Source organism: Eleutherodactylus coqui, chromosome 12 (assembly GCF_035609145.1).
Source record: "Eleutherodactylus coqui strain aEleCoq1 chromosome 12, aEleCoq1.hap1, whole genome shotgun sequence".
NCBI classification, from domain to species: domain Eukaryota; kingdom Metazoa; phylum Chordata; class Amphibia; order Anura; family Eleutherodactylidae; genus Eleutherodactylus; species Eleutherodactylus coqui.
Window position 1 is genome coordinate 121,386,108 of NC_089848.1, and position 22,104 is coordinate 121,408,211.

At 46.1% G+C, this 22,104-nt stretch overlaps 1 protein-coding gene across 1 annotated transcript in view; it reads right to left on the minus strand.

The window, feature by feature from the left end:
- Positions 1 to 22,104, minus strand: part of CUBN (cubilin) — a 258,671-nt gene that overhangs the window by 209,300 nt on the left and 27,267 nt on the right. Inside the window, exons 12-18 of the mRNA XM_066584717.1 lie at positions 19,697 to 19,883; positions 16,692 to 16,873; positions 14,863 to 15,019; positions 14,241 to 14,419; positions 12,316 to 12,481; positions 4,967 to 5,192; positions 2,411 to 2,544 (exon numbers count right to left, since the gene is read on the minus strand). Of these exons, the coding sequence (XP_066440814.1) occupies positions 2,411 to 2,544; positions 4,967 to 5,192; positions 12,316 to 12,481; positions 14,241 to 14,419; positions 14,863 to 15,019; positions 16,692 to 16,873; positions 19,697 to 19,883 (1,231 nt within the window). The remainder of the gene's footprint in view (positions 1 to 2,410; positions 2,545 to 4,966; positions 5,193 to 12,315; positions 12,482 to 14,240; positions 14,420 to 14,862; positions 15,020 to 16,691; positions 16,874 to 19,696; positions 19,884 to 22,104) is intronic.

The window sequence follows — 22,104 nt, forward strand, 5'->3', positions numbered from 1 at the left end:
AAACCCAATGCTGGATTACCTTGGTCCTTTATTATCACGCATTTCTTCTGTCGCGGGGGAATTCCTTGATGGTGGAGTAAACTCACCCTCGTGCGGCCTCCCTTGGGGTATTCCTAGTTGTCGGAGTAAATCTATATATACACAGGGTTCTTTTAAGACACAGCCTCCCAAAACCGATGGGCGACTGGTCGCTTTACTTCAAAATGGCCCTGATGACCTAGGGGGGCCAAAGTCCAACGAAAGGGTCTTAGGTACGGCAGTCCCAGCGCAGGCTGTAGACTCCTTTCCGCCTCTTCCATTCTGGGCCACACAGGCTGAAGGTGCCTGTGTGGTCCTCTTGCAAGCCCAGAACAGAACAACATTCAGAACTCAACTGACTTCCACACACCTTGCAAACACATATATCTCACAAGGTCACATGACAAACAAACAGATACAATTTCCAGACAGTCAGCTCACAAACCAGACACTTAACTCTTTCAGTATTGCAGCTCTCAATCATGCAACACAGAAGACACTGACATTAGATAGACAAATGCATGCATACAGTTATGGAGGGGCCCCGTTGTCCCGGGCCACTACATGTGCACATTACAGAACTTTAGTTGGTTCGCAGGCTTTTGATGGGGGCTTACGAAAAGGACCATCATTAATGGGTTCGTTGGTTGCAGTTAGCAGTGTAATGTATAGGAAGTACAGGAATTGTCAATTATTGTCATAGGTGCAACCAACCACCTGGCGTGAAGAGAGAAGATGATGTAATAGGTTAGACCTGGGGCAAAATTGTGATGTCAATGACATGTAGATACACGGCTCCAACGGGGCAGAAGAGGTTGAGCCTATGGGTAGTGAGGCAGGTTTTAGGCACACTCTGTTAAAAGCCAGAGTAGTGTCTGGTGACTTGCTGCCATCAAGTCGAAGAGGTGTTGTAAAGGAAAAGTACCTCAGAGTTACACATGCAGTGTTACAATTCCGTGTTGTGCAACGTTCAAGTACATGTGTCCGTCTATGGAGTGAAAGCAAGTTCCGGTTAAGTAAAGTTTAGCTCATTAAAAAAAGTGTGCTGTCTCCATTCCCCATCGTTCCCTGCTGCGCCACAGTACGACCACCTCTGCTATATATCTGTAGTTTAAAGATAACCGGACTTTCAAAAAACTTTTGAAATGTTAGAAGTTTTGATGGGTGAAGGTCCGTATCAGGACTCAAACTGGGAACCTCCTGTACTCCAAGCAGTAACTCTTCATATTGAGCCATCAGCTCTTTGGACAGTTTGCTTGCATACCTATTGTCTTGTTCCAAGATCCTGTTAACCCAGCCCATGTCTTAGCTTCACCCGGCTCTTGATTGGACTTCCTATAAAATCCTGGCCCTGCACTGCACCGGCTCATAATTAATCTGCTTCACAGCACGGTTTAATTCAGCTCCACGTTGCCTGCTTCTCTACTGTTTCTGCAAGACCTCCAGATATTGACTTCTGGCTTCCTCTCTGACTACGTTACCCACCTCATCCCTTTGTACTGCGAACCGAGAATTCTTGATAATGACTCCTGGCTATCCTGACTACTGACTACTACACCCGCGGCTCCTATCCAGCGCCGGTAAGACATTACAATCTGGGTGCTCAAACCCCACAGATCTGTAAAACAAAGGGGCAGAAGTGCTCAGCTGACTCCTGCGTCGCTTCGTCGGTCATCAGCAAGAGGTATAGAGACTCCTAGATTTTCCATGAAGCTTGTACATAACTCCAAGGAAAGCCGATTCGGCACGGGACTCAAATGAGCGCTTCTGACCATCCGTTTTAGCAATCATTGGGGGTTGCAGTACCTGAATTCCACTGATTAAAACTTCTAATGCCTTGCGCACAGCAGACAGTGAATTACGGCCAAGTGATCCTGATGCTGCAAGATAGAAAAATTGCAGCATACTCTATTTTTCTGCGACGTTAACCATTTTTTTTCCTATGGCCGAGTTTAAAAAAAAAATCACATTGTGCTCGCGAGTAGATGCGGGTTTCAGTGTGAAAATGTTCCAATTGAAACAAGATGCGATTTTCACGCGCAGGGCGATTGCATGTATTGCGATGTGATGCATTTTTTATTTTTTTGCAAAACCCATCAGATTCGCAGGTAAATTCGCGGGTTTAGAAGTGCCCTACCGGTTTGAGTTTCTCGGACCAATATCGCACTCGCCTGTGTAAATTACGCCTTAAACATATAAGATAGTGAAGAAGGGAGTAGGAACAGAAAACGATCTGCCACCAGTGAAGGTAGACTGAACAGCATATGTAGCGGACCAACCGCTTCTCTCAATACTGATGCATCTTAGACCGAGTCACGTCTTCCTCACATTGCAGAAGGATATACAGTATAAGCATGCTGAGACTTTAGGGCACGAAGGGTGTAGACCTTACCTGTGGATGCATTGATGGACACATAATCAGCCGAGAAGCCTTCTGCGCCGGTGAGGGAATGATCAGTAACCAGCGATAGGACCATCGTGCTGTCACTGCTGGTTATCGTTGGCGGGATGGATCTTCCACAGTAGCTGGAGGATAAATTAACAAGCCATCACTATTACATTCCTTTTGCCTGTGTGTCATAACTACGTCATTTTTTGACCAATGTGGCTCCATTTATGACAAAATATATAAAGTGCTCCATTTCTTGGACTCCAGTTTCACCAAGTTTTCCGCTAGCGGTGAACAAACTTTTGAAAGTATGAGGTTTGGTCATTTCACCGAATTTTGGCAAAAAGTTTTGTCCGGTCCAAATTAGTCCGAACCACAACTTCACTAAAACCCCCCAAACTGGTGTATAACAATGTCTAAGAGCCATAAAAGCCCCGTATCACACTCGGAGGTCACCTGGGAATCTATCTAAGGACTTGAGTTGTTTTTAAGTCAATAATGAAAAAGAAGAAAGAGGAGAGGAAGAAGGAAAGTGAACCTTCTTCCTTTCTGCCATGTGGTAGATGCCACTTTCATGGATCCGGCCTAGGCAAACTGAGGTTTAGGTTTGTGCCAAACTTTACTTTTAGCAAAGTTTGACTCAAAACAGGGTTCAACTGTTTCGGTTTGCTCAACACTAATATCCACCAAACCGAACATGATAGAAGCCTTTGCAAATTTGGAAGAATTGGGAATGTTTTAACCACTTCCCGCCACATGGCACAAGTGTACGTCCTAGCAACGGGGTACTTAACGCAACAGGATGTACACCTACGCCCTGTGGATAGCGAGATCAGAAGCGATCCAGCTCTATCTGGCAGCGGGAGCTGGCTGTTACCTATAGCCGGCCTTCCCCTGCAATAGCGGGGGTGCATTGGGATAGCAACCCCCAATGTTAACCAATTACATGCCACAATCTATGTAGCTCGCAGCATGTAAAGGGCTCACAGAGGGAGCTCGTTCCATCTGTGACATCATCGGACACCCGTGATGCAATCGTGGAGGGCTGATGGGTTGCCATGGCAACAAGATGCCAGATACAGGAGTCCTGCTTTGTCATTGCCTATGATCGCTAATACAAGTGATAAGGCATTGCAGGACAGAAGTCCTGCAATGCTTTATCATAGGGATCATAGCAGCTATGGTACAAATCCCCAACAGGGATATAAAAAATGTGCAAAAAGAAGTTAAAAATAGTGTATAAAAAAGAAAAATGTATTAAAAAAAAAAGGAAAAAAAAACTTTGGTGGGGCTTTCCCCCTACTAGAATAAAGAAAAATAAAAAAAATTAAAATCCTACATATTTGGTAATATATGATAAATAATTGAACACACTCTTTATACTGCACGACGAAAAAGTAAAAAAAAACATAATACCTAAGGCAAAACCGTCATTTTTTAAAATTTTGCCTCCCAAAAAATGCAATAAAAGTAATCAAAAAAGCTGCATGTACTCTAAAATGGTACCCATAAAAACTACCCATAAAAACTACTCGTCATGCAAAAAACAAGCCCTCACAGAGCTCCGTCCATGGAAAAATGAAAAAGTTATAGGAATTTGAATGCAGCGATTTAGAACATTTTTTTTTTTTTACAAAAAAGTGTTTTTATTGCGTTAAAATAAGAATTTTGGCATCGTTGTAACCATACCGACCTGCAGAAAAAAATCTATTGTATCATTTATGCTGCATGATGAACGCTGTAAAAAAAAACAAAAAAAACCACAATGGCAGAATCGATGTGTCTTCTCTCCTGCTATCATAAAGAAATTAATAAAAGTTGTACAATATAGTCTTATGTACCCAAAAATAACACCAATAAAAACTACAGTTCGTCACGCAAAAAACAAGCCCTCATACGGCCGCGTCGAAGGAAAAATAAAAAAAGTTATGGCCTTTGAAAAGTCGTGATGAAAATCCCACACAAATGATTGCATCCTGAAGCCCAAAATAGGCCATGTCCTTAAGGGGTTAAAGGCTTCTAAGTATGTATTACTGGCCATTACCGCTTCATGCCAGTAGAAAAGCCACTTCTAAAACATCCGCACCATATGCTAATTCCATCTAAGTGGTCATTCCAGCTGCCCTGAGTCTCCTGTATAACCCAGCCCCTCTCCTTGGGATTGATATGACGTCCCCTACATCATCCACAGGCCAGTGAAGACACCGATGTCCCAGACGTCATAGAGAAGCTGGCACAGAGGAGCTTGACCTGTGGTGGGCAGGGTCATCACATTCCTCTGGGCATGCGCCGGTCCTGCTCTGACATCTTTAATCCCCTGTGGATGACATAAGAGACATCATCCACATCAATCATAGGGAGAGGGGTTGAAATCTGGGTGTTTTTTCGATGTTTCCAGTGTTACCACAGTAGGCTAGACTACTTCTCCTGGGGTGGAAGGAGGACATAATTCAGGTTGCCCAACCACCACCTTTGGGCCAAGACTGCTTGTTATAAAAAGCAGTAACGTACACAAAGTGAGCCATAAATGGCAGTAGGACAGAGATATGAGACATGTACCTTCCAATCGGGCTTCCTTTGGTGTCTGTCGCATTATCGTATATGTCCAAATGATCCTGAGCACATGAAAGGGAATGCTCGAGATTGAATGCAGAAAAGCTCAAGCGTATGAGATTTCCAGGCTGGACTGAGATAAGCCACATGCATCTGACACCATGTGGGTATACATTGGGGTAGCCTGGGCTAATAACGGTGCCCTCTGGGGTGGTCATTGTTCCACCACAACCTGCCAAAGAAGACAAGAATCAACGTCAGAATATAGTTTACATCTAGAGATTTATTGTATAAGCAATGGCTTGAAGGGGTTTAACCACTCTAAAAAAATGTTGACCTCTTCCCCGTTAAGTCATCAACAGCGGATCAGAGGGATCGGCCACCCTGATCACCAACCAACTACATGCAGAGCTGAAAAAGACCTTTAACTTTCAATGAACAGTAAATATCAGTAAGGAGAGGAGGCAGAGAAGTCATAAACCTGAACTTACTCCTGGCGTGAACCTCAACTTGTTTCCTTCTTTCTTCCCATTTTGTGAGTTGAATCCATTAAGAATGCCAGGGTACAGCAAACTTAAAGGGATTTTCCACCCCGAAGCATTTTATAACCAATTCGCAGGTTAAGTCATCAACAGCCCCACCAATTGGAAGGGCCGGATTAAACGAGGTACAAATTGAGCTGCCTGCTCTTCAGTAGGTTGAGGGGGCCCCAAACACTGGTTCTCACAATTCGGGTGAGAAGCGGTCGGCCCAATTTTGTGGTCAGCTAAAAAAAACAGCCTTAGGGCGCCCTAAATCGCAACGGACCAAAAAAAAAACGCCAGTGGACAGGAACACATGTTATCTCTATGCCTGTGCAGGAAAAACGCAAAACGCAAACGCAGGTAAAAAAAACGCCAGTGGGTGGGCGCCCTTATACTCACCTCTCACACCTCTCCACAAACCTGCTCCGGATCGGTCTTCTTCTCTTTCTTCTGTGTCTTTCGGGGTCAGCGTGGTCATGTGATTACTCCACTGTCTGGGGTTAACTGAGGCGCATGGAGGGGCCCCACATAACTGACTGCTCTATACCATGTGCAGCCTTAATCGGGACCCCGGCCAGTCAGCAGATGTGAAGGAGCTTAACACACCATCCTTTCTGTAGTGGCCGGTCATGGTAGTGCAGCTCTCTCTGACTGAAGTGAGGATTAGGCATCAATAACTACGGACCAGAAACCGCTTTAAGTTTGTGAAATGGAGAGAAGTTGAGTTGTTCTTATATTGAATGTATTCCTTGCTATATAGCGGAAACATATTCCACTGTACATGCCTTGATATCAGGTTCTGTCCTCATGGGGGCTCACAATGTAAATTCATCGATTAGCATGTTTTTGGAGTATGAGAGAAAACCAGAGTACCAGGAGGAAACCCAGGCAAACATGGGGAGAATATAAAACTCCATGCAGATGTTGTCCTCAGTCAGATTTGAACCCAGGACCCCAGCGCTGCAAGGCCGCCATCTTGTCCCTGGAGTAAAGGTGAGTTGTTGTAAGTCAGAATGCTATAACATGTAATCTAATATTTTATGATGACTATAGATAAACCGACTGTGATATTCGCACTTGGACATTTATCTCAAGTTAAAGGGATGTCCCAAGAGGACCACTCCCTGTCCATATAGCCTACAGGTGAATGTGGACATCACAGAGGGGAATCCCCTACTAAGGGTTCCCCTTTAAGTGCCAGAGTGGAGAACCGCTTTGTAAGAGCAGCTCCCACTCTGTACTTCTATGAATTAGGCCATATTTCGTCTGTTTTGCACCCGTAATATGGAGGTGCATCCTGGCCTGACTGCGGCTATCCTGACCCAGGACCGAGCATCATACATTCCTATGATGCTCTGGGTTTGGATCAGGAGACCCGCAGTCAGGCTGAGCTGCGCTTCCATATTACGAACGCAAGACAACAGCCGAAATACGGTAGTGCGCTCCGGGCCTTATGTGGACTCCATGGACTGCTGCTTTTGGATGGCCACCATGTACTACACTGACAAATTTATACATTTGGTGATCACTACAGGGCAAAAGTATGGCTGGATGCCACTTATACCGACGGAGACAAGTGATCCCCGAAGGGTTACAAAAACGGAATCTGCAGCGATCGGCTGATCATCCAGACGGTTTCATCTTTAGAAGAGGTTATCCAGATGAGAGCAGCCCATGTGTGACCAAGTCATCTCTGCTACATTTGCCTTGTGGAGTCCTAGTGGGGACAGCAGCAAAGACACTTGGGTTGAGCATTATTAGGTCTGATGTAAGTGTCGTCCCATATACTGCACGGACCGGACGTCATACGTTTGGCCTGGATAGTCTTAGTCCTTCTACTTATGAGATGACTGTGTAAGGAAATGTTCATATGGGAAGATAAATTGTAAAACCGAGTGCCGGTCCGCGATATGGAAGTCTCTAATGACCACAACCATATGTAACAATAATCGGAGGTGTTTCTCTAGGACAGTCACTCTTCTCTCCCAGTAGGGACAACTACTTACATGAGCGGGGGTCCCGCTAACACATGATCATATTTAGGTCATCATAAAAGATGCAAGGCCGCGTGTTCACACGGCTCAATGATTGGAAACCGTCACTCAGCCTGATGATTCTTTGGAGGATATAAAAGGCTCTTATGACTGGTTTTACATTCACGCCTGTGAAGTTCATAAAGCATGGAGCAGGCTCAGATATAGAACATGCACCAATTAGTTAGCTGAGTCACGATCAGTGCCGCCTGCGAACACGGATCTTGTAAAACTACTCTCTGAAACTCTTTGTCTGCAGCCGCTTCTACAGTTCGGTTTCTATTCAAAGCCGCGTCATAATAATAGTGCGATTGTGTCCTGGAAAACCCCAGCAGACGGGGATGCATATAATACTACTGATATCTGTAGTACCTACTCTAATATCACATACTCTGCCTCATATCACTGGATACAACCACACACCAATGGTTATGGCTCTCAGTACGCACATTGTCAGTGACTGCCCCCCCCCCCAGAAGTTGTCGGGGGGGAAAGAAACTTTCTCTGTGATTGTAACAATGATAGAAGTGATTACAAGATCAGAGCAAAAGGATTTATTGTGGAGAACCGACCCTTGTAGGGGGATCTAGTACCCTGTTGTACCGCCTCTAGCCTGGATACAAGATGTAATATGGGCGGGCATGGAGATAAATCTGGTGACCGGGCAGCCACAGAAGTGTGACAATGTTGTGGGGGCTTCCTGTGACCCCCTTGTGTGTGCGGCCATGGAAGTGTGACAATGTTGTGGGGGCTTCCTGTGACCCCCTTGTGTGTGCGGCCATGGAAGTGTGACAATGTTGTGGGGGCTCCTGTGACCCCCTTGTGTGTGCGGCCATGGAAGTGTGACAATGTTGTGGGGGCTCCTGTGACCCCCTTGTGTGCGCGGCCGAGCATTATCCTGCTGGAAGCCGCCATGAGAGGAACACATGTGGCTGCAGGATGTCCTGAACATATCGCTGAGCTGTCATTGTCCCTCGTACCACTACCAGGGGGGACCGACTGTTATATGCGATGGCCCCCCAGACCATCACACCAGCAGGGGGCAGTGTGCCGCTCCACAGCAAAGACAGAATTGAGGCCCTGAGGTCTCCAGATATAAACACGGCCGTCATCAGCGCTGAAACTAAACCTGGATTCATCTCTGAAGAGAACCACTCCATAGCAGTTCAATTTCTTCGTTCCAAACACCACTGGGAACAGAGCAACAGTGGGAGGGTGTCAAAGGTAGTACATGTAATGAGCACCATGATACCAAAATGTACTTCAGCCAAGTGCCTGGAAATGGTTCCAACAGACACAGGGGTGTAACAATAGCGCCCCATGTCTCTGGATGGCCAAAAACGGAACTGTTGCAGCTGCTCGTACTTGTCAGTCAATCGTCTCTGCTGTTGGTCCCAACGCCTCCTTACAGTCTGGTCAGACAGTCTTCTCTACTGGTGGTCTGTAGGGGGCGTCCTGATCCCGGTCACCTTGTGTGCCCCCATCCACTGGTCCCAACACCTTCTAACAGTCTGGTCAGACGCTCCTCTCAACTGGTGGTCTGTAGGGGGCGTCCTAAGCCCGGTCACCTTGTGTGCCCTCACACATCCACTGGTCCCAACACCTCCTAACAGTCTGGTCAGATGCTCCTCTCTACTGGTGGTCTGTAGGGGGCGTCCTGATCCCGCTCACCTTGTGTGCCCTCCATCCACTGGTCCCAACATCTCCTAACAGTCTTGTCAGAATGGCCGGTGGGGACAATTCATGGATACGACCATCCAGCTACTCACACCCCAATAATGTGCCCCTCTCAGACTCTGGTAACGGGGTAAAATCTCTTCTCTGCATCGTAGAGGCGTCTAGTGGCCAACAAGCTCTACAAGTGGAAGAAGAGGTCACTACACACAAGGAGCCTCCGAGAGCCTCTTATAGGCCAACGGGGGAACCACTTTTAGGGCCTCCTGTGACAATACTGTCCATCTAATCACCACAGCTCTCATAATTTACATTAATGCTGAGATGGACCTGCAGGACTGGTGTTACAGGTGAATGACAGCTTCTTCTGGGGGCGGATTATTTTTAACAAAGAGTGTATTATAACCATCACTGGCTATGTGGGGGAGCGGAGGCTTAAAACACAACCTTTAGTATTGAACCCCTTAAGGACACCTTAGGACCAAGTCATGTATCGCTTGGAGGCCAGTTTCACATGATTATATTAAGCCCACATTTCTGCATCTGGGGTTTACTGACCCAAACTGCCACCATCATAGGAATCTATCTACTCATGGTGGATACCGTATATCCATCAAGGGTCGTTAGGGGTTGGGAGGCCCTGCCATTTCTCCTGACATCTCTATGTACTACAGCAGGCAGCTGATGAGTGCAGACAAGTCTTCACATAATACAGTCAGTGACTGGTCGGCACCAGCTGCCACGTAGGTGGATCGGACACCTCAGAAGGTTGTAGATTAGGTCTCAGCTATCTAGGAACTACTATTCTCAACATATTTGCAAGAAACGGACATTGCAGCTCTGCAGCAGACTGAGGCACGGCTGCAGTCACACACAAGCAGCAGACAGTTACCCAGGGTTCCACACTTCTCTCTGATTGGCTGGGACTCCTACTGTATGTCAGGATTTGCATACAGCCTCTGATTGGTTATGAGCCTCTCTGTCTTCTGTAGCAATAAACCAGTCTGATCAGAGCTGTGCTGGTTGCTTGGTAACTGCTCTGACCCTGCTGTCCCCCTCCTGACCATGACAGGCACAGGGGCGCTGTGTACTGCAACAAACCAAGATATGAATATATACTTCACACACATGTGTATTTATACTGAGGAGAATATACCACGTGTATATATATATATATATATATATATATATATATATATATACATACATACACTATAGGAATATACCTCACATATGAGTGTATACACTGAGGCCTGGACCAATTTACACCAAATTTGCCACATCTGTAAAGGCACTTTGGAAGGTCTAGGACTAGATATCAGCTCTCTAGGACCTCTAGGTCCTGAAACTCCTCAGGGGGCTGCGGCATGACTTCAGTCTCAGCTGCTGGTTGCCCGGTAACGCAATCCTATGCAGACGGCCGCGATTTGTCCGTGTGAATATACACGCAGAAAACAAATCACGGCATGCTCTAGTTCTGTGCCGATCTCGCAGAGCCCACACAGAAATGTCTCTCCTGGTGCCCCGGCTCTCCTCTGCGCATGCGCCGGCTGGGCGGCAGCTGGCACATCAAAGAGCCGAAGCCACGGGAGAGGCGAGTGCCGCACTGGTCCCTGCAGGGGCTCGGGTTGGGTCCCCCTGTGAGAATTCTCGCAGCAGGATCCGACCCGGCTGTCTGCAGGCGGCCCCATTCGTGAACTGACTGTACCTATATGGAATTTGAGCTGTCTTATAAGTGAAAAACCCACTTAGACCAATCACCTTAGTAACCTTCCTGCACTTGGACGAAAAACCCCTGCGGCAAGACACACGGCCAATGGCCAACTGCCGACAGCTCTCAGCAGACCCAAGCCCGTCTTGGTATTTGGATTTTGGTACAGTAGATCCAGTTGGTGCAGATGGATCCAATCAGCTGGCCGGGCGTAAAAGGCAGACGACATGGATCCATTAATGCGGATCAGATGGGATACAGGAGCTGCTTAGAGTTCCAAGACATTAGGAGGTTTTGTTTCCTTTCCTTACTAATGTTACACGATTATCGGAATTGTCCAACATTGGAATCATTTTATGTTTTCTGCATAAAAGTCTCTTTCAATAAAAATGTTTGTAGTTCGTAGAAAAAGCTTCACTTTATTAGAGATGTTGGCTTCCTATCAGGAGCAACAACACAACACAAACACCAAACAGTTATACGAAGCAGGAACATGCAGAGACGGAGAATCCACTACTTGTATTATAAATCAAAGGTGCATTCACAATTTTTCAGCCTTCAGAGCTGAAATCTCCCAATATTCCTTGCTAGTTCTGGTGATTCACCTACAGGCAACTGTTCTTCAGACACTTAAAGGGGTTGTACCAGAATTTCAAGTTATACCCTATCCACAGGATAGCCACAGGACAGCGGATAACTTGCTGATCGGTGGGGGTCTCACTACTGAGACCCTTGCCGATCTCAAGAATAGGGGTCTGTTGTCCTTGTGGAGACCGCGTCACACCCGCAGTCATGTCACTCTGAATGGAGCGCTGGCTGCACATGGCTGGTTAGCTCTTCATTTATTTTAATGGGACTCAGCGGGTGCCATGCAGGTAGGTCAGCACTTCTATTGAAAGTCAAAGGAGCACTGGTGGGCTTTCTCAACAGCAGTAAGCCAATAGTGAGGAGGACGGGGGGACGTGGGACCCCTGTTCTTGAGATTGGCAGGGGTCTCAGCAGTGAGACCCCCACCAATCAACACGTTATTCCCTATCCTGTGGGTATCCTGTGGATAGGGGATAACTGGAAATTCTGGTACAAGCCCTTTAACAATAATATGATATTGGGAAAGGTAAATGACTGAACTGTGAGGGTGTGCGCCTGACAACAGTAGCAACTAGCAGAATTATGAGTCCTGCTCTGGAGTATAATGCAGGTTGTAGTAATGCCATTTATTTACATTTACCGACCTTTTCCTGTCCTGTAGATTACAATCACGTATCAACTGTAAATGGTGGTCTAAGTAGGGGTTATGTTTTACGCCTCTTGATGGGACCCTCAGTGTTTGCCATACACACACACCTCACTCAATAATAATGTATTGCACGCGATAAATGATTCCTGTTGTGAAGGAATATCAAGCAAACTTACCTTCTATCACGGATTTATATGTAGCCTTGAAACCATGATTAGTGCTGGAAGCATCAGTAAGGAAGTGGACGTACAGGCTCCTCTGGGTTGAAAAAATAACTGGGGGCGCCACTGAGCCACAATATTTTCCAATTAGGGTGGACTCTGAAGAAGGGCCGTCTCGGACCTGTCATTTAAATATACATATTTACTTTATGATGGGCCTATTAAACCCGCTCGCTCACAGTGAAGGTTTCAGGGTACAAGGGATTGTCTGCGATAAAAAATAACTATTTTCAGTTGCCCTTTCAGAAAATTGTGTAAGAGAAGTGGAATTCCCTGTTCTGTACTCTTATCTGTTTGCCAGAGTAGAGAACATCTCGCTGTGGAGGACGGGCCATTGATTTAAATGGGAATTGTGTAATGCTCTGTATGTCCAGTGGCAACGCTGCAGGGAAATTGAATACTTACTGCTGGGTTCCCACACCGATCACAGTTGATCTGAAGATCCCAGTAACTGGACACCAGATAATCAGTTTATCACTAGGACAAATAGATAAAAAAGGCCTGGCAAAGTGGAGAGCCCCTTTAAAGGAAACCTGTCAGGTAAGATTAGCCCTACTAACGATTGCCAGATCAGTGCTCAGAGGTGGAGAGGCATCATACTGTGATTTCTTCTGGCAGTATGTTGTATGCAAACAAGCCCAAGACCGTCTGATGGGTTGGCCACTTGTCTTAGACTTTTTTCTTTTGGCCTTCCTCAGTCCATCCCAATCTTTCATGATTGACAGCTTCCTTCTGCAATCAGTAAGCAAAGGGAGGGACTGAGGAAGACTGGAAACTGAAACACAGGTCTGAGCCAAGTGGTCAACCAATCGCACGGTCTCGTGCTTGTTTGCGTACAGCGCAGGGGGCAGAAGACTGATGGTTTCTCCGTGATGGAATCACAGTATGATGCCTCTCCATGTCTGAGCGCTGATCCGACAATCGTTAGTAGGGCTAATCTCAACAGTCAGACTACATTTAATTTATATTAGGGACAGACCATTCATAAAACCGTAGATTGTGTTAGGTAATTGCACTGAATGGAGCCCGTCCTCAAATCAAACACAGCAGCAAACAGCGACAGTCTTATGTTTGCGACCACAACCGCTGACTCATCTCTCCTGGTGGTGCGGTGTGCAGGCCCGCCTCTCGCTCTCTAGGCGCCCGGTTTCGGCATTTGCTCATGTGTTAACTGCAGCCCGGAAGGTACATGCACACTCAGCTGCTTGCTTAAAGGGCCAGCACACAACTTTCCTCTGCTAACCCTTCTTTGAATATATTAGGCATCCTTCCCCTATGGAGGGTGTCTGAGTATTGAGGAATTTTGGTCTCTTTCAAGGCGTTGTTACAGGGTTGTTCTGATTCTTCAGTTCTTTGGCTATTCCTGGTTACTTTCCCATCTCCGCTCCTGACCCCAACTTGTTGTACTGACTACACTTCTATACGCGGTCTGTCCCAACCTCTTGCTGATTTTTGTGGAGGGGGAATTAACTCTATCATCTACTTGTTGAGATGTCCCATGAAAGCTGCTACCTCCCACCTTGAGTCTCGAATGGGCTCATGCTTTAGATGTTAGCATCATAGCTGTGATGCTGATAAATAACAGAAACAACCATATAAATTGGTCCATAGCATTAGAGAAACATGGCTGCTTTTTTCCCCAAAAAAACAGCGCCACACCTGTCCACAGGGTGTGGGTGGTAATGCAGCTCAGATCTATTGCCTGTAGTGGAGCTGAGCTACAATACACATCACAACTAATGGACAGACGTGATGCTGCTTGTGATAGCTTACTAACCCACCAGCAAGTTCAGAGAAAATACATTTAGGTGGAGAATCTGCTACGAAGAGCGCAGAAACTCCCCACACAGTTGTTGAAAAGGGAAATTCACTTTCCTTACCTCCACATAATTGTTGCCACATACAGAGCTGCTCGATACATTCAGTGACTCAAACGTAAACATAACCACTTCTCCTTCTGGTTGAGTAATGATCCACTTACAGGACCGCTCCCGATAGTATGGATTGGGGTAATGAGGGGTATGGATGACTCCTGTTCCAGACAGTGAACCACCACATGCTATAAAAGAACAGACCATGTATATTAATACTGGAGCTGGCCTTGGCCAGTACCGTCTTCTGATGTCCCTGCATATTGGTTTCTGCTCTACAGGGTACAAATAGCCATACCATAGACCAGAAGCATAGCTCGGAAAGGCCAGGTGGGGCATGTGCCCCGGGTGCAATTAGGACAGAGGGTAGGTGGACGCTGGTCCAAGCTAGTGGAAAGCTAGCTAATTACTATGGACCGCAGCGACTACCTGACAGATGCACTGTGTGTCCCAGTAGGGGGCAGCCAGCGGCTGCTGTGACAGCTGAGCCCGCTCCTCATTCCCAGTACTGTCTGCCACCCTATGAATTACATTACCAATGCTCTCACTCAGATCCTAGTCTCTCTCATGGCACCGTCAGGTTCTAAGCCTGAGTGCGTCTTATAGTCCAAAAAGTACAGTAACTGCTTACCAATTTGATAAAAAGCTCGGAATTTGGCTCTGGTTGCTGAAGCATCGGACTGAAATTTTATCCAAAGAGAGTTTGAATTTGATGTGATGGGAGCGGGAATTGTGCTGCTACAGTATCTGCCGACCAGGTCTGCCGCCGCTGTACGTCCATCTTTAATCTATATGCAACAAAGGGGTGGAAAAGTATTAGAAAACATGGCCGCTTCCTTCTAAAAACAGCGCCGCCCCTGTCTATTGGTTGTGTCTGGTATTGCACTTCAGCTCTTTTAAAGTGACTGTGGACAAGCGCGTTAGTGTTTATGGAAGAGCAGAGCGCCCCTCTATGCAGGTTTAATATACCGCACTGTGCGGTCATTCGCAGTGTGACTTCAGTCTTTTTATTCGCCGCTGTGTCTCATAGCGGCGTTACGTATGCAACATCATCCATACGCAGTGTATTGTGTATGGACAGCGATGCATACGCCACCCATAGAAAAGAACAGGGCTGTTCATGCGCGATACGCGGTAAAATAGAGCATGCTGCAATGTTTTTTATGCACATATCTACAAGCAATGTTCACACGCTAATGCCAATGGATCAATGAAAATCCATATGATTTCATCCATTCTGTTCACAGCGGATCATGCGGCCGCGCATCGCATGCGGAATATGCGGTGAAATCACAGTCGTGTGAATGAGCCCCTAGCCTGATTCGGGCGGATTGTTATCAAAACAACTCTGCCCTCCTGTATGAATATATATATATATATTCTGTCAAAAAAACAATCATCCCCTAAAAGTCGTCGTTCTGCTGCAAGACTCGGCATGCGGATCCATCTCAGGCAGATGTGCGAAGTAGAGTTGCGGTGATTAGATGGACGGTCTTGCCAAACAAAAAATCTGCATTTGAGTATATATATATATACACACACACATATATACTTCTATATATTTATCAATGTCTGTCTGTTTGTTTGACATGACAGTATAATCTCCACCCAGAGAAGGTTATAAAGTAGCAGCCGCTCGCATAGCTGCAGCGCCGGAGCAAAATGATGAGTGACTTGTGAATCATGCAAGCGATAAGCCGCTGCTCTAGCTGGGACGCCGGAGCGAACTAACGGCCGACTCGACATCCAGCACAAGATCATTGAATATGTCTATTTAAGTTAATCCAGTCACATGGCGTTAATCAGCAGCGGCGCTCCACGGGTTTATACGGACATTCTGATATCATCTTCTCTTACTTATAATGTCCCGTTCTGTATCGGGGACCCAGGCGATTATATATATATATATATGCTCCCTCATCTCTAACCACCACTATTGGACTTCTGGAAGACTTCTTTAAATGTATGAAAACTTATCTTCCAACTACATGCATGGCATTACCCAACTACACTTATCATGCACTACTTCTTATCATGTACTATGGGGTGTATCAACTGTGTAGAGATCCGCCAGCAAGGTCAGGTTGTCCAATGTGCAACTGTTTTGTGTACCTATATAGTTAAAAATGCGGACACATTCCGAGAGCTACTATGGACCTGCGGAATGGCAAGTGGGCTGAAGATTCAAACTGGGCCAATTGCCTTTTGCAATGGAAAGCTTTAAATTGGTTCATTGCTCCCTTCTTGCACATGCATGGTCATGTTCACAGCACTGCAGGGCTTTCTAGTCAGCTCTACTACAAGGTACAGTATGAAAAGAAAGCGGGACTAATAACCGCTAGAGGATTACGCATTGCGGTATGAATGAGTACAAGATGGGGAGCCATGTTTTGATCTATACTATGAGATTCCTCTCCTGGTTACACTTTAGGGTACTTGTTAAAAGATATAGAAAAGTACCTCTATAACAGTTCTAGAGCAGCCCGTGCTGTTCTCCAGGTCCATATCCGTGAATTTAAGGTTGATCTTTTCATTTCGCGCCATTGTAACAATATAAATACACTGCTTGTTTCCTGGGTAGACAGCAGGCCATGACGGAGATGAGATGAAGCCTTCAACGTCAGAGAAGTTTCCTCCACAAACTGTGATGTAGAAAATAAATATAAACACAGTTAAAATTATAGTAAAAACAACAAACAAAAGATTCAGAACTTCTATCGAAAGTATATATTATTAAATTATTACAACGAAGTACAACATATAGGACCCCTCAGGTAGGTAGGTCAACCCCTTAGTGACCAAGCCTGTTTGTGGCTTAATGACCAGGCCAAAATTTGGAAATCTGAGATGTCACTTTTACATAGAATAACTCCGTAAAGGTTCTGCATCTCCCAGTGATTCTGACGTTGTTTTTTGGCCACATGATGTACTTCATTCAGGTGGTAAAAATAGACCAATAGAATTTATGTATATTTATTAAAAGCACCAAAATTGGGAAAATTTTGAAGAAATTGTCATTTTTTCACCTTTTCAACTGCAATATGTTAAAGGGGTTGTCCCGCGCCGAAACGGGTTTTTTTTTTTTTTAAACCCCCCCCCCCGTTCGGCGCGAGACAACCCCGATGCAGGGGTTAAAAAAACAACCCGCACAGTGCTTACCTGAATCCCGGCGGTCCGGCGTCTTCATACTCACCTGCTGAAGATGGCCGCCGGGATCCTCTGTCTCCATGGACCGCAGGGCTTCTGTGCGGTCCATTGCCGATTCCAGCCTCCTGATTGGCTGGAATCAGCACGTGACGGGGTGGAGCTACACGGAGCTACACGGAGCCCCATTCAGAAAAGAAGAAGACCCGGACTGCGCAAGCGCGGCTAATTTGGCCATCGGAGGGCGAAAATTAGTCGGCACCATGGAGACGAGGACGCCAGCAACGGAGCAGGTAAGTATAAAACTTTTTATAACTTCTGTATGGCTCATAATTAATGCACAATGTACATTACAAAGTGCATTATTATGGCCATGCAGAAGTGTATAGACCCACTTGCTGCCTCGGGACAACCCCTTTAAATATGTGCAAACATGCTGCACACATTTTTGATGGGATAAATATTTCCATCTGTCTTCTTTATTCTGGAAGCACATTTGAAAAACTTTACACTTACACTTTTTTTTTTACTTTAAATGATCGCCGTATCCAATGTGTCGGGGACCACATACCATGGCCTCCGTTGACATCTCCCTGCTCTCAGCTACTAGATTTTAAATCTCCTCGGCTCCTAGACCTTCTGCGCATGTGCCCGACATTTTATGGTTGGCACGCATGCGCAAAAGACGGGACCAGAATGTCGCAGGACATCGCAGAAGATGGAGGTGAGTGGCTTCAGCGCCCCTCATGGGTCCGGTCCGTGAGGGGAGCTGAAATTTTAACTTTATGTCACTTTTTGTTTACTTTTATGCGATCGCCGTTATCCATTAATGGCGATTGCGTGACTGGGGGGTCGTATATCAGGGCCCCCCTGACAGCTTCTCCAGTAACCGACAGCAGGGAGCTGTCACAGCCCCCGCGGCTTTAATCTCCAGGACGAGTGTGTTTTTACAGCCCTGAGGATTAAAGCCCAGCAAGCCAGGACATAAAACACTATAAGCGGTCACTAAGGGGCTGAAGGATGGACCGCATGTTGCCGTAAACAGTATTTACTTGGGTAACGTAGCGGTAAAGCAGTCTTTAGAACTTGCTAATCTGGGGCACATCACAATGGTGTGAAGAGGTGGCTCCTTGCATTATATCCGTGGTGAGCCACCTCTTTACACCGCTGTGATATACCTCAGGGGGGTTCGTGGAGGAATCCTCCCAGCTCAGCTAGTGATGCTCCATTTTTATATGGTCATGTGGGTATGACAGAGGTCTTTCCGGTATAAGTTACTTCCATCGCATTCACCGAGCAGAGCCTATTTCTGCTTTCTTTGCATTATGTCCTGGGTTGCTGTACATGCTGTCTGGTGTTTTGGCTACTTGCTCTCCACCCGTTTGTGGATTCCGGTCTGCTTTCGAACATCTGATCGCTGGTTTCACCCGTCCGGAGTGGTCCCTTACTGTACTCTTTAATTCTAATCATGGCCACCTGAGTACCGCACAGGTTCAGTCTCCCTCCGTGGTTATGGAAGGCCCGATGTGATTCTAAGGGCTCCATTGGGTCCGTCTGAGTTTCGCTCTGCTGGTAGTTTTGGATTCCTTCTCATTTGTATCCTCTAACACTGGTGGGAATGGTTTTGTGTGTGTGATGCTGTTGGAGGCACCTGAGGGGTTTTATCTCTACCTTGCCTTGTTTCTGTGCTATTAAATTCATGCCGTCTCCTTCAGTAGGTTTAGGAGAACATTGCCGGGTTCTGTGGCTCAGCAGCAACTCTTGAGAAGTCCAGAGGTTTGTGGTTGGGTTTGTTTATTTATATTGCGGTATCTTTAGCTATAGGTTGCAGGGATAGTGAGTGTCCCAGGAATACGGGTGAGTGCGTCCTTATCAGGACCAGTCCTTCACTATTAGGTAGGGACTGTCACCTGCTAGAGCCCACAGGGAAAGTTCTCCTCTTCTTCATTTGTTCCGTTGCCACGTCTAGCTTGCTTTTCTAGTATTGTGGTGTGAAGAGCGCCAGAGGGATCATTCTTGGATTACTGTTATAGCACATTTGAAGCGGATATGAGAGGCTTATTCACATGGATTTAATTGCACTCTGTATTATGTGGATATTATAGTATAGACAGCTCACTGACTTGTATTCGGGGGTTCAGGCGTGTTTATGCATGTAGTAATATCACCGTATGTCCTATTGTGGTCCATATTACAGATCAAAATTGCCCATTAAATTCCATGGGATCAGATGTGACACCAGCCTAACACAGGGGACACAATGCAGGCCTAAAACAAGCAAAAGAATGACATAAAGTACTAAGAGTGAGGTGGCTCCATACCTTGTGTCTGAGTCTCGCAGTGGAGTCCGGTCCATCCGTCCCTGCAGTTACATGTATAGCCACTGCTTCCAACCATACAGATGCCTCCATTCTGACATGGGTTATTGGTACACTCATTAATGCTTTCTGTACAATTAGTGCCGGTCCACCCGGAGTAACACTCACAGATATAGCTTGAGATGCCAGGCTGGAAGAGTTAAAAAAAATGCAGAAAACCATCAGCCATAAGTTCTGTACTACTCCGTGGTCGGCAGCTATTTTCCCAATGGGAATTCTAGAAAGAGAAGGTGCTGGAGCTGCTCTTGATGAGATTCCCTTTAGGCCACCGCAGGCATTAGAGCCCAAATGTGACTGCTACCTCTGATCCCTATAGCTATGGCCAGTGGTTCTTCTTAATATAGCCCTGGTAGGACAATGTGGTATATTGGTATGATTCAGACTTCTAGTGTCCAGAACCATATATTACCTGCCAAACATGTTGGCTTGCCATCATGGCATACTCGTCTTTACCATCATTGACTATAGTATGCAACATGGCAGAAGCGCCGTGGGAGAGAGCAGCAAGCCAAGAACCCAATCGAAAAACTGTCAATCAGCAATTTAAAGCAAGAAGGAAGGATCTCCAACAGCGTAAGCAAAGATGTAACTTGCTTCTCCTGGACCGAAGTGCAAAATCTGTAGCAAGGCCCCCTACTTACCATGTACACTGCATTCACTGAGTCTTCAGACCCTTTCAGTTTTTTACATCTTGTTATATTGTGGCCTTGTGAAAAACAATTAAAATCCAGTTGCCCCCCCCCCCCCCCCGCCCACCCTCCATCATTCTGCACTCTGTACCCCATAATGACAAAGTGAGAACAGAATGCCAGAAATCTTAGCATTTTTTTAAATGCAAAAAAATTACATTCTGCCTTGACATAAGTTTTCACACCCTTTGGTATCACACTTGATGTTTAGTTCTGGGGGCTCCCATTTCTCTTGACCATCTTTGAGATGTTTTAATGCCTTAATTGGAATCACCTGTGGTAAATTCAGTTGATTGGGCATCATTTTAAAAGACCCCCCGTCTATATAAGGTCTCACCGCTCACAATGCAGATCAGAGCCAAAACCAAGCCATGAGGAGGAAAGAACTGCCTGTAGAGCTCAGAGACAGGATTGTGTGGAGGCTCAGATCTGGAGAAAACTACAAAAATAGATCTATTACACTGAAAGCTCCTAAGAGCCCAGCGGCCTCCATAATTCTTACATGGAAGAAGTTTAGAACAACCACGACTCTTCCTAGAGCCGTCCGACCCACCATGCTAAGTAATCGGGGTAGAAGAGCCTTGGTAAGAGAGGTGACCAAGAACCCAATGGTCACTCTAGCTGAGCCCAAAGATCCTGTGAGCAGATGGGAGAAACTTCCAAAAAGTCAACCATCATTGCAGCCTCCACTAATCTGGTCTTTATGGCACAGTGGCCAGAAAGAATCCACCTCCGTAAAAGACACATGGAAACCGCCTGAAGTTACCAAAAAGCATCTAAAGGACCCTCAGACTGCGAGAAGCAGGATTCTCTGGTCTGATGGAATTAGGAATAAACTTCTTGGCCTCAATTTTAAGCGTTCTGTCTGAAGGACACCAGGCGCCGCTCATCACCTGCCCAATACCATCCCTACAGTGAAGCCTGGTGGTGGCAGCATTATGCTGGGGGAGGGGAGACCGGTCAGGGCTGATAGAAAGCTGAATGGAGCAAAGCACAGAGATATTCTTAATGAGATCTGAATCCAGAGCACAAGGAACCTCTGACGGGGCAGAAGGTTCACCTTCCAACAAGACAATGACCCTAAGACCCCAGCCAAGACATCACAGGAGTGCGTTAGGGACAACTCCGTGAATGTCCTTGAGTGACCCAGCCAGACCTGAACCCAATCGAACATCTCTGGAGAGACTTCAAAATGACTGTCACAGATGGCCCCCATCTAACCTGACAAAAGCAAAAATCCCCAAATCTGGGTGTCCAAACTTTGTGGACTGGAGGCTGTAAACACTGCCACAGCTGCTCCAACTAAATACTGAGTGCCGGGTGTGAATACTTATGTTAATGAAATAGTTAATTTTTCCTTTGTAAAAAATGTACAAAGATTTCTACCCTTCTGTTCTCACTTTCTCATTTCTGAATTTTGTTTCTAACTTGCTCAAGGCCACAACATAACAAAATGTAAAAAAAAAGTGAAAGGGTCTGTAAGCTTTCCGATGTGTTGTATCATATTGGTACCTTCTTATGTGGCTGGTGGACCTTTAAGCCTCCCAAGGTACAACTGCTACCTCTCTACCCCCTGTAGCTACGTCCATGAACATTAGGTGAAGCTCGATGGTCCTCCATCCATATGGTGCAATGTTTGGGTTCATACAGCCGACCTGGTAA